The sequence below is a fragment of the Mercenaria mercenaria genome, chromosome 4 (assembly GCF_021730395.1).
Source record: "Mercenaria mercenaria strain notata chromosome 4, MADL_Memer_1, whole genome shotgun sequence".
Taxonomy (NCBI): Eukaryota; Metazoa; Mollusca; class Bivalvia; order Venerida; family Veneridae; genus Mercenaria; species Mercenaria mercenaria.
Window position 1 is genome coordinate 79,509,183 of NC_069364.1, and position 12,708 is coordinate 79,521,890.

Sequence of the window (12,708 nt, forward strand, 5' to 3'; positions counted from 1 at the left end):
TTACACCAGTATTGAAAGTAAAGTAAGGAACTATAATTATGTTGATTGTTTTATGCATATACAGCATGTTATAAACCATCGTTACTGAACACTGGATAATATTTTGACCTCTCTAAAGGCCATATTTTTCATGGGATCTGTATGAAAGTTGGTCTGAATGTTCATCTTGATGATATCTAGGTCAAATAATAGAAAAACCTTGTGACCTCTCTAGAGGCCATATTTTTCATGGGATCTCTATGAAAGTTGGTCTGAATGTTCATCTTGATGATATCTAGGTCAAGTTCAAAACAGGGTCATGTGCGGTCAAAAACTAGGTCAGTAGGTCTAAAAATAAAAAAACCATGTGACCTCTCTAGAGGCCATAATTGTGAATGGATCTCCATAAAAATTGGTCAGAATGTTCATCTTGATGATATCTAGGTAAAGTTTGAAAGTGGATCACGTGCCATCAAAAAGTAGGTCAGAAGGTCAGATAATGAAAAAACGTTGTGACCTCTCTAGAGGCCATATTTTTTATGGGATCTGTATGGAATTTGGTCTGAATGTTTATCTTGATGATATATAAGTCAAGTTTGAAACTGGGTCAACTGCAATCAAAAACTAGGTCAGTAGGTCTTAAAATAGAAAAACCTTGTGACCTCTCTAGAGGCCACACCCTTGAATTGATCTTCATGAAAATTGGTCAGAATGTTCACCTTGATGATATCTGTGTCAAGTTTGAATCTGGGTCACGTGCCTTAAAAAACTAGGTCAGTAGGTCAAATAAAAAAAAAAAACCTTGTGACCTCTCTAGAGGCCATACTTTTCATGGGATCTGTATAAAAGTTGGTCTGAATGTTCATCTTGATAATATCTAGGTCAAGTTTGAAACTGGGTCAACTGCGGACAAAAACTAGGTCAGTAGGTCTAAAATTAGAAAAATCTTTTGACCTCTCTATAGGCCATATTTTTCAATGGATCTTCATGAAAATTGATCTGAATGTTCACCTTGATGATGTCTAGGTCACTTTCGAAACTGGGTCACGTGTGGTCAAAAAATAGGCCAGTAGATATAAAAATAGAAAACCCTTGTGACCTCTCTAGAGGCCATATTTTTCATGAGATCTTCATGAAAATTAGTGAGAATGTTGACCTTGATGATATCTAGGTAAAATTCAAAACAGGGTCACGTACCTTCGAAAACTAGGTCAGTAGTTCAAATAATAGAAAAACCTTGTGACCTCTCTAGAGACCATATTTTTCAATGGATCTTCATGAAAATTGGTCAGAATTTTTATCTTGATGATATCTAGGTCAAGTTCAAAACTGGGTCACATGAACTCAAAAACTAGGTCACTATGTCAAATAATAGAAAAAACGACGTCATACTCAAAACTGGGTTATGTGGGAACAGGTGAGCGATTCAGGACCATCATGGTCCTCTTGTTAAGAAGTACTAACTAGCTCAGATCATTGAGTGATCATAATGAAAATATTTTTTGTGTACTTTGTTGCAACAATTGGTGAAAATTACACCAGTATTGAAAGTAAAGTAAGGAACTATAATTATGTTGATTGTTTTATGCATATACAGCATGTTATAAACCATCGTTACTGAACACTGGATAATTTTTCACATCAGAAAATAGACCGCCCCTTATTGTCAGGAGTTGGTCTATATCTCCATATACAAAGTATTATGTAGCGGCTAGAGTCATGTATGTCTGTCGAACAGTCCATCAGTTGTGTCTGCTCCATATGTTTTTAACCACTTGGAAACCAGCATCAGTTGTTAACCTCATCAAGACAACCTGAAGTGTGCCAACTCAGGTCACTCTGACCAAGTTCAAGGTCACACGTGGAGGTCAAAGATCAAATAGCTTTACTTCATGTCCACTCCATATCGACTAAACTATTTGAAAGATTTTCATGAAACTAACATATATTGTTTATCTCATGAAGATAACATCCATAGTACATGGTCTGAATTGCTAACTTCAAGGTCAAGGTCACACTTCTAGGTTAGTGACCAGATAGCTCAGTTTGGTCCACTCCATATCTTTTAAACCACTAGAATAAATTTCATAAAACTCACATCAATTGTTAACCCCATCCAGAAAACATGCAGGGTGCACAACCCAGGTGATTAGGTTTAAGGTCAAATTCATAGAGGTCAAAGATCAAAAAGCCTAGATTTGTGTCTGCTCCATATCTTTTGAACACTGGAAATAATTTTATAAAACTAGCTTCAGTTGTAAACTTTATCAAGACCATATGCAGTGCACAACACAGGTCACTAAGTCCAAACTCAATGTTACACTTCAAGGTCAGAGGTCATGATCACATTATTTAACTTTCCTTGTATCAAAGCTATATCTAGGGTATCAACCACCTTTAAGGTAGTTCTGCACATTTGGATTGAAATTTTTTCTACAATGTAGAATTTGATTAAACTCTGATTTTCATTAGATTAGAATATACCTAGAAAATTCAGCAAATAAAAACGATAGGGTCGTGTGCTTGATTTTTTGCTAATTCAGGGATTTCATGTGAAGATGAAATGATTGGACATTTTGTTTACTGGTATTTAATTTAGCGGATCGACACAACCATGAAATCCGTGAAAAATAGTCCCCCGTATATAGAATGATTTCACAGTAATGCTGCACAATATTTGTGTTAAGTTTGCATGGTGCCATATTGAAAAAAAATTAACATAAAGACACTATCACAAATGCTGTTGAAACTCTATATACTCGAACTTCTTTTATCTCAAAATTCCGGCTATCTCGAAGACATTTTCGAGTCCCGTCCTGAAAACATGTGCACAAAATATTAACTTAAGTAGAATTTTGGTTATCTAGAAATAAAAAGCTTGATCTCTTGGAATTAGAAATACAGAGTTTCAGCTGTACATGTGAACCTACAGGAAGCAGTATTTGATTGTTTCAGGGGACAAGGACAACAATGATGATCTCCTACACTCCGGTTCACATTATTTCCCCTTCGAGTTCACCTTACCCCCTAAATTACCATCGTCTTTCAAGGGTAAACACGGACGGTTACGTTACTATGTACGCATGACGATAACAACCCCAGGAGGGCCTCATCACGAACGTACTAGTAAATTTGCTGTCATTTCAAACCTAGATTTAAACAAGGAACCAGATGCCTCGGTAAGAATTCTGTACTCTTTAAATTGCACTATTTTGTTATGTTTATGCAAATATTACATTTATTTGCTGAATTGATGAAATTTTATATTTATGGAGCAATTGTTATTTTAAAAGCACATCCATTAAGGAAGGATATTAAGTACAAACACATTATGGCTGGTTTAAACACCATTTAAGTGAATCCAAGAGGGGTAGACAAGTTGTTTTTCAGTGAGAACAGCCATATATCAAGGACATCATTATGCAGTTTCTTCATAAATGTTGATCTGTATAGTGAATTTGTTAAATAACAGTTAAATAACCTCTTAAACTCTTGCTTGTCTAAGCTTTTAGAGTTGACTTGCTCTTGGTAACAAGAGTAGAGTATGAAATAATCTGAATGTCTAAAACTTATTCACCTACCTAGAAGCTGTTTTTGTTTGGTTCTAAGACACACCAACAAAGTGCCTCTCCAGATATCAATTCAGACAAAGGTGGGCACATGAGTAAGAACCACAAACTTTCTTTATGTCAGCTGGGTAACTTCTTCTCATGAGAGAATTTTACATCTCAAGACTGGTTACGAATTTGCAGGGGTCAAAACACAACTTGAAGTTCAGTCATGAAAAATATCTTTGTAATGCTTCGTTACACTGAGTTAAATTACATCTTTGATTAGACAAAAATAAAATTAATTGTGAAACAGTTTTAAGTTTGTAGATTTTAAAATTGCTACAACACTAATTACATATATATTCCATTTTACATTTCTATGTTAGTTACCGGTAGAAAACGATACGTTTGAAGCAATAGGATCATGGTGCTGCGTTTCCGGAACTGTGACAGCCACATTAAAATTGGAAAAGAAAGGCTTTGCAGTGAAGGAGGCGATACCTGTGTGGGCGGAGATTAAAAATCTCAGTACCCGTAGAATATGTTCAACACAAGTTTCACTAATACAGGTAGGTCAATTGGAGAAGAAAGTTTAATTGCAGAAAATAAGATAGAGATTTTGTCTGTTTGTCTGTCTGTTTGTCTGTAAATGAAGTGTATAGAGCATGTGTAAACTTTGTGTGTATATTTCTTTGTACACACCTTATGTTTTTCGAATTTAAATGAAAACTTGTTATAAATGAAATTCTAGTCTACCATAGTCTAAAAAGAGTAACTTCTTTCTATAGGCCTTGATAGGTAATTTCTTTTATAGTCTGAACTTTTCAAATTGTGATGGAGAAATACTTTCTTCCTTAGTCCGAACTGCAAGTGTAATTTCATCCTTGGCTTTTATAGGTTTCTTCCAAAGCCTAAACTGCTAGAGTGACTTCTTTCTTAGGCTAAGAAAGGTAATTTTCTTTTGTTGTCTACTGACCGAGTAACTTCTTTGCAGGTTTTGATAGCAAATGTATTCTTCCAAGTTGTTAACTTTGATAGGTGATACATTCTTCCATTGCTTGGACTAAATATATTCTTCTATAGACAAAAATAACAGAGAAACCTCTTTTTTAGGCCTAGCCAGGAAATATATTCTTTCATAGTCTAAACTGACAAGAGAATAATGTCTTTTTAAAACTTTGACAGGAAACATATTGTTCCAAAGTCTAAAGTGACAGAGAGTAACTATAGTGGATTTTGTCAAAACTGATAGAGATTAACTTCATTCAGATTTTGATACGTAATATATTCTTCCATAATCTGAACTAAATAGAGTCAATATGTGTATTCCAGAAATGTTAAGTTTTCTTACTCTGTTTACTTAAATGAAAGGAAATTCTGAAAGGAATGTTGTAAACAGTTTTTGGCATGAAAAGGTTTTTTTGCAGACTTGAAAGTGGCAATTTGTCAATCCATAGACCTGGAATGGCTCCATTGTTTATAGACAATTTCCTGAATGGCTTGAAACAGAGACAAAGTAGTGTTAAACTGGTGTTATTACAAGTTACATTATTGCTTACACTTTATTCTTTGCAATTATTGGATCTTTTTTATCTGACTTCAAAGTTATTTTATTGAAAATGCTGATATTGTTTATCTTAATATTTAGTTGTTAATTGCTCGTAAGCCTTTTTGATTGTGATGTTATCGCACTCATGGTGGGCGAATAATGGGTAGCTGGATGTTGTCTGTTTATTGAACGGCATAGGTTAAGGTCTTCTTGTAGCTTTGAAGTTTATACAGTGTTTGTTTCCTTAAAAAAATCTGGTGCTACTGGGCAATTTGTTAGAAAATCAAATGAATGTATTAAAAGGTTTTTCAAATGCATTTTGAAATTGATCTTCCAGTTTTGAATATTTCCCATAGTGTTGAAAAAGACTCTTAATTAAGCAAAGGCACGCACACATGCAGGTGCCTACACATACACACACACACATAGTACTCTGAAATGCAAATCTTCTTCCAAGTCTGTGGTACAATGTAAGTTTCATAAGGTATTACATTATACTTGAGAATACATTTTTGACCCTTACCCTGCTAAATTTCTAAAATGGACTGGTCCATCATTTAATTTAGGCAGCATCACATATTATTTAATGGGTGTTTACTGAAATTTTATTGACTGAATAGGGAACAGTGCAGACCATGATCAGCCTGCACGGACTGGCAGGCTGATCTTGGTCTGCACTGGTCGCAAAGGAAAAATCACTTGTCACCAGCAGGCTAAGGGTTAAGCTGCCCTCTTAGCTCAGTAGGTAGAGTGCTGGATTATTGGGTCGAAATGGATCACTGGGTGAGGTAATGTATGTTCTCCATGACGATTGATAATTTCAAGACATTGTGTCTGAAATAATTAATCCTTCATCTCTGATTCATGTGGTGGGGAAGTTGACAGTAGGTTTGTACTGGTACAGATTCCAGGAACGCTGGTTAGGTTAACTGCCTGCTGTTACATAAATGACATATTTTTGAAAAACTGTGCTAAACCCAAAACAAGCAAACAGACAAACAAGAACAGTTTTGTTCATAAACATAAGTGTCGGGGACGAAAAATTGTTCATTTTACTTAAAGTGGAATAAGTGAACAGTTTAAGAGAGGTGCCTCTGACATTCACCAGTGATAAAGATGTCGTATCAACTCCATAATCAAATTGTCTCAACTGTTATTCTTAATCCTGACAGACATGATTGTCGTTAATTGATATGGGAAGTTTCAGTCTCCAGCTTCATTAACTTATTGCAGACATTTATTGGAAGAATTAGACGATAATTACTTAATCATGTTCATCAAAGTTCTGATGGGCTTTTCTAATGCTTCTTTTGTAAGCATTTGGTAGAAATGACATTATACTTCTTGAAAAAGTGAAGAAAGTTTTTTGACTGATTGCTGCCATTTAATGTTGTGGGTGTATTAAATGTTTGTTGTGTTGGACAAAGCAGCTAGTATTGTCATGCCAAATTCATGGGAACATGCATTTATCGATTTCAAGTTTAATCATTACCATGTTAAATTTCTAAAAATGGACTGGTCCACCTTCCAATTTGGACAGTACCATTTATTATTTGAAGGGGTGTTCACTGAAAATATACTGACTGAATAGCGAACAGTGCAGACCATGATCAGGCAGGCTGATCTTGGTCTACACTGGTCACAAAGTAAAGGCAGAATTACTTGCCGCCAGCTGGCTATAGGTTAAGAGGTGAAATATATGGGAATTTTATTTTTTGTTGTTTTTCATTTCTTGGACTGATGCAGCATGGAAATCTACAAAGTAGTCCCCAGTAAATATCTAAGATTTCACAGTGTTGTTTCTATAATGAATATACTTCCTCTATTTATGATTAGAAAAAATAAGTTTATTTACATTGATGACAGACATGTGAACTGGTAATAACTTACTTGCTCTTGTCCAGTAAGGAATAAAGTCCTGTATGAAAAGAGTTTTGGGATGGAACTATATTATTCATATAGTTCCTGGTTTTTAAAGATATCCAGTTCCTATCTTTCACTAAAATATTTAATGTTTACTATTTACTTCAATCAGCAACGCAGAGCAGATGACCCCTACTGATTTTTGGGGTCACTTGATCAAAGGGCAAGGTCACAGGGGCCTGAACATGGAAAACTGTTTTCAGTTCATAACTTGAGAACCACTAGGCTCAGAAACTGAAATTAGTGGGATGATTGGACATGCCAAGTAGATGATCCCTATTGCAGCCAACCATCAGTGCCTCTTTGACCTTCTCTCCTGTCCCCTATTGACTTCTTGCCTATATGACTATGCATTAGAGGAGACATGCGCTTTTCTACAAAAGCATCTTCTAGTTCTTTTTGTATATACTGTTGCAATAGGTTCACACTGAGACCTTGGTTTGCATAAACTTTGTGTATTGTTTATCTTTTTGAAATATGAAATTCGGATCAAGTATACCTTTAAAGAATGATCTACAGTATCATTACTATTTTAAAATGCATATATTGCTTTTATTAACTGACAGACTTATAAATGGCTTAATAGAGGGTAAAGTCTTACATGAAAAAAAAATTTTGGTAGAACTGTACTCATGATTTTTTTCCCCTAATTATTATATAAGTACAAGATTATTTTTTCCTGTCAATCCAATTAAATGTTATCTGATGCCACATAATCCACACATCTCCAAGAGATTTTCTGTAAGTTAAATAACTTTTCTAGTTTATCTGCTCCTATTTCCCTAGAAACATTATTAAACATAAATACCAGAAGGAAAATTGCTTTGAATGCTTTTCCAGACAAGTTATTTTGAAAATTTGAAAAATAGCAACAAAAGATGCAAAGGTCTTGTTTTTTGTTACAAAGGTTTAACAATTTCCACTGACAAAAACATAAATTATTTGTGAGAAACATTGTTCTCTTGCAGTGAATGAGTTGTAATTTATTTGTGTGTGTGCAAAGAAGCATGTAAGTTTGTAGTAGGAGAGTAATACTTTTGTTTTGTCTTTGCAATGAAATTCTATTATATTAATATGTGAAGTTGGGAATCTGTCATACAAAGGAGCATTAGCTTTGGGTTCTTCACAATGAAGAGTACTCAGTGCAGAGCCTCTGTAATACAAGAAGGTATTTGTGAGCATTCAGTTCTCTTCAGGTTCTTCACAATGGAGAGTACTCAGTCATACAAGAATGTATTTTAGGCTCTTCACAATGAAGAGTACTCAGTGCAGAGCCTCTGTCATACAAGAAGGTAGTTGTGAGCATTCAGTTCACTTCAGGTTCTTCACAATGAAGAGTACTCGGTCATACAAGAATGTATTTTAGGCTCTTCACAATGAAGAGTACTCAGTGCAGGGCCTCTGTCATACAAGAAGGTAGTTGTGAGCATTCACTTTCAGTTTTTCACATGAAAAGTACTTGGTGGCTGTGATAAAAAAAGGTAATTGTAAACATTCTCCATAGATTCTCCAAGCAGTCTCTTTCATAAAAGGAGATGACTGTCAGCATTCTCTTTGAATTCTTCATTTTGAAGAGTACTTATTGCAGAGACTATGTCTGCTTTAAGTTTTCCACAGTGAAGAGCCCTTGATATGGACACTCTGTCATACAAGGAGATAGATATGATTATTCTGTTTGAGTCTTCATAATGAGAGTACTCCTTGCATAGTTTCTGTCATACAAGAAAGTATTTTGAATTTTCACTTTTCACTTCTCACAATTGTGAAAGTATTGCATATAGATTTTCTGTCATACAGATAAGTGATTTTGAATATTCACCTTGAGTTTTTTGCAATGAAGAGAACTCCATATAGAGATTTTGTCATACAAGAAATTATTTCAGATATTTATTAGAGTTCTTTGCTATGAAGAGTAATCTGTATACAGTAAACCTCGCTTATAAGGAACAGCTTGGGACCTCTAAAACTTGTTCCTTATAACCGAAGTTCCTTATAACCGTATAGCGAACTAATTCCTTGTAACCGAGGTTTGTATAACGAACAGGATTTGTATAGCAAACACTTTTTGACTGACGTTTGAAAAGGGCTCCGGGTCAACCATGAATCTTTATGTGAGAAAGTTGTGAGTCTAGTACCGGTCCTTTCCTAGAGAGATGGTAAGGTAAACTGAATGCGTGTATATGACTGAAATAGCGTTGAAACACAGTGCGCCCCAAATTTTTTTTCCGAATTTCGTCCTGAAATTTATACTATACAAAATTCAGGATATATGCGATTAGGTTCCGATTTTACTTTGTCGCCATATTGTTCGAGTTTTTTGCTATTGTGTCACAAACATGGCCCCTGACGTCACTTTTCGTGCAACGCCCAGTTCCGAATGCTCTCGGCATTTTTCCTTTCCTGCGCTCTGAATGTCATAAAAATGAAAAACACAAACTAATTATCACTTTGCGTACAGAAAATTCTACTCAATGGTACAAAAATCAGCGAAATAAGATTGATAATAAAACGTCAAATTGAATATTGTGACGTCAGAACGAAAAAACTCATATCAAGTTTTGCTATAAATTTTGCCTTAAAATCCAGTTTACAAAAAATCGGCTCGATAAAAAAATGTGTAACTTTGGTATGTTGTTTCACAGTATGTGGTCGTCTAACGGACACATAAATACTTAGGGGTCACCGACTTCTATTTTTCGCAATATAATATAACTTTACCCCCACCCCCACATGGTTTTAGGCTATATCACGTTAGAGTTAAAAAGAATGCGTTTTCAACTTGCACAACTTACGTTCGTGTTAAAAACGAGATGTATTTATTATAAGAAATGTTCACGATATATTCGATCTGAAGTGCAGAAGAAAAGAAAAGAACTTTGAAAAAAAATGTATATACTTTATACTTTTGTCCGTAAGTATTGACCGGGCACTCATTAATCTTCGCTGATATTTTCGGGCGTTTTCGTTACTTTACGCAATATTGTATCCTTAAAAGATCTATTAGTACACAAATAACCTTTATAGTTAACCGTCTGACTTCAACGCACGTTACCACGGGTAAACACTTTTGACAAAATGTATATTTTATACTATTGTCCGTAAGTATTGACCTGGCACTCATTAATCTTCACTAATATTTTCGGGCGCTTTCGTTACTTTACGCAATATTGTATCCTGAAAAGATCTATTATTACACAAATAACCTTTATGATTAACTGTCTGACTTCCATGCACGTTACCGCGGGTTCAAAATTACCTCAGACCATTTTTGTATATTCAATGTACAAAATGTAATATAGTGTTATCGTTATTGCTTGTATTCTTACATTTCTTTGCGACAATATTCACGCATTTTATTTTGTTTTCACTTGTTGTATCAATTTTCGGGAGTAATTTGTCTTTTTACCTAAGATACCTTTACTCGACACATTCTACAAAATATCTTGAATACAAGTGTATTTCTTTTAATAAATGATCCATAAAATTTGATCAGATAAGTTTTAATTTTCCGGCCTGTAAAATTTGGAGATGAAATTTGAAAAATAGATTATCAGACAGAGGTGTCGAACCCACAACCCCGAGATTGATGGATAATCGGTTTGTCCCCGCAGCTACTTAAACATGCGATATTTTGTTTATTATCAAGAAATATTTAAGCTATTTAGGTCCGGGCACGGAGAATTAAGTTACGGAAATGTACGGAATATTCATGAGTGCCAGGTCAATACTTACGGACAATATCCACTATTTACTATCCATTGTTTATTTCCTATTGATGTTTTCAAAATGCAAATTCAAAGGTTGAAGAATAGTTTAACGTTCACACAGTCTCTTGCAAATGCTAACTTAGCTTTGTAAAAAAGCTTGTATGTGGTCCGTTGTCGATTTAATATCGTGAAAATAGGTACTTTAACATGTTTTAAACATTTAGAAAGTTCGTTCAAATGTAATTTTATGAAATGAGCATTTGCCTGATTTTACCAGAAATATTTATCGACGCATGGCAGACGGTTGCTCCACTTTACATGTATAATCCGCACGAAAATAGTATATCGGATCCTATATCTGATAAGAAATTATTATTTTTTACACTAATTAATTTATGGTGAATCATGAAATAAATTCTACTAAATTAGACATCAATCTCCACATCTCATTCATGCGAGATTACGAGTTGAGAAAAGAGTCTATTCTATCCACATAAAGCTGAGCAAATGGTATCATTTTTCACATTCTTGGTAAAGGACTGGCGATCAAAGTCATGATATTTCGCACCGGAGGCGGACGCTCCAGACAAGATGACTTCACTGAAAATGGAATCGTGTGCAATTATAGCTCAGTGGAAGAGCGTTCGCCTCTGGATCGCGAGTTTCGGAGTTTGAGCCCCACCGGAGAGAGAGAGAGAGAGAGAGAGAGAGAAAGAGAGAGAGAGAGAGAGAGAGAGACAGACAGACAGACAGACAGACAAAGTGACAGAGAGGTCACAGTTAGGCAGAGTATTGGATGTAGAAATTATAGTTTCGTGTTCACATTCTGAACACTTAAATTTAACCAATGAACAAAGTCAACAAGTTTTTATTCCGATAATACCCTTAGATACGACATGTCGTTAACATGATTTACACCCTTTATCAAATATCTCACCAAGATATTTCATATCTACAATTCTTCTTTTCGGAACATGTCCGTAATCACTGAATGTTTCAATTTATTACATGTTTCAAAATATCTGACTTTTTCTTTAACACTTTCTAAGCGAATCTCCCCTTATGTCTCTCAATACTTTCCGATTTACCGTTGATACATGCAACTTCGCATACTATTTAGATTATTTTGTTAAATAAAACACGATTTAGCGTGAAATTTCTTAATGGGGTAGGGGTAAAATATCGTCAAATATTGAAAAATAAGAGTCGGTGACCCCTAAGTATTTATATGTCTGCTAGACGTACACATACTGTGAATCAACATACCAAAGTTATACATTTTTTTATCGAGCCGATTTTTTATAAACTGGATTTTAAGGCAAAATTTATAGCAAAACTTGATGTGAGTTTTTCCGTTCTGACGTCACAATATCGTCTCTGACGTCTTAAGCGTCAATCTTATTTCGCTGAATTTTGTACCATTGAGTAGCATTTTCTAAATGCAAAGTGACAATTATTTTGTATTTTTCATTTTTATGACATTCAGAGCGCAGGAAAGGAAAAATGCTGAGAGCATTCGGAACTGGGCGTTGCACGAAAAGTGACGTCAGGGGCCATGTTTGTGACACAATAGCAAAAAACTCGAACAATATGGCGACAAAGTAAAGTCGGAACCTAATCGCATATATCCTGAATTTTGTATAGTATAAATTTCAGGACGAAATTCGGAAAAAAAATTTGGGGCGCATTCCACCTTAAACCTAAACTAAGCCAAAATGTACGTCGGTAAGAATGACGTGATTTGTGTTTATTTTGTCGGCTATTTCTATCTTCTTGTTTAGGAGAGCACTACAATATGATTATAAAATATGTTGCAGCCCTTACTTTGCTCGACAGCATGTTATGTGAATAGGCATCAATACTAATATAAAATAAATGTTCATATAATTAATACAAAAATGTTAAATAAGACTACCAATTAAAATTTTAAAGTAGGGTGTTTATGACATACAGTGCATTACGACTGCTATTGTTCATTTTAGCACCTGCTATTTTTACA

At 34.8% G+C, this 12,708-nt stretch overlaps 1 protein-coding gene across 4 annotated transcripts in view; it reads left to right on the plus strand.

Annotated features, from left to right (window-relative positions):
• LOC123552258 (arrestin domain-containing protein 3-like) overlaps positions 1 to 12,708 on the plus strand; it is a 227,853-nt gene that overhangs the window by 153,174 nt on the left and 61,971 nt on the right. For all 4 annotated transcript variants that reach the window (XM_045341771.2, XM_045341769.2, XM_053541760.1 and 1 more), the window contains 2 exons: positions 2,935 to 3,158; positions 3,917 to 4,099. In XM_045341771.2, the coding sequence (XP_045197706.1) occupies positions 2,935 to 3,158; positions 3,917 to 4,099 (407 nt within the window). The remainder of the gene's footprint in view (positions 1 to 2,934; positions 3,159 to 3,916; positions 4,100 to 12,708) is intronic.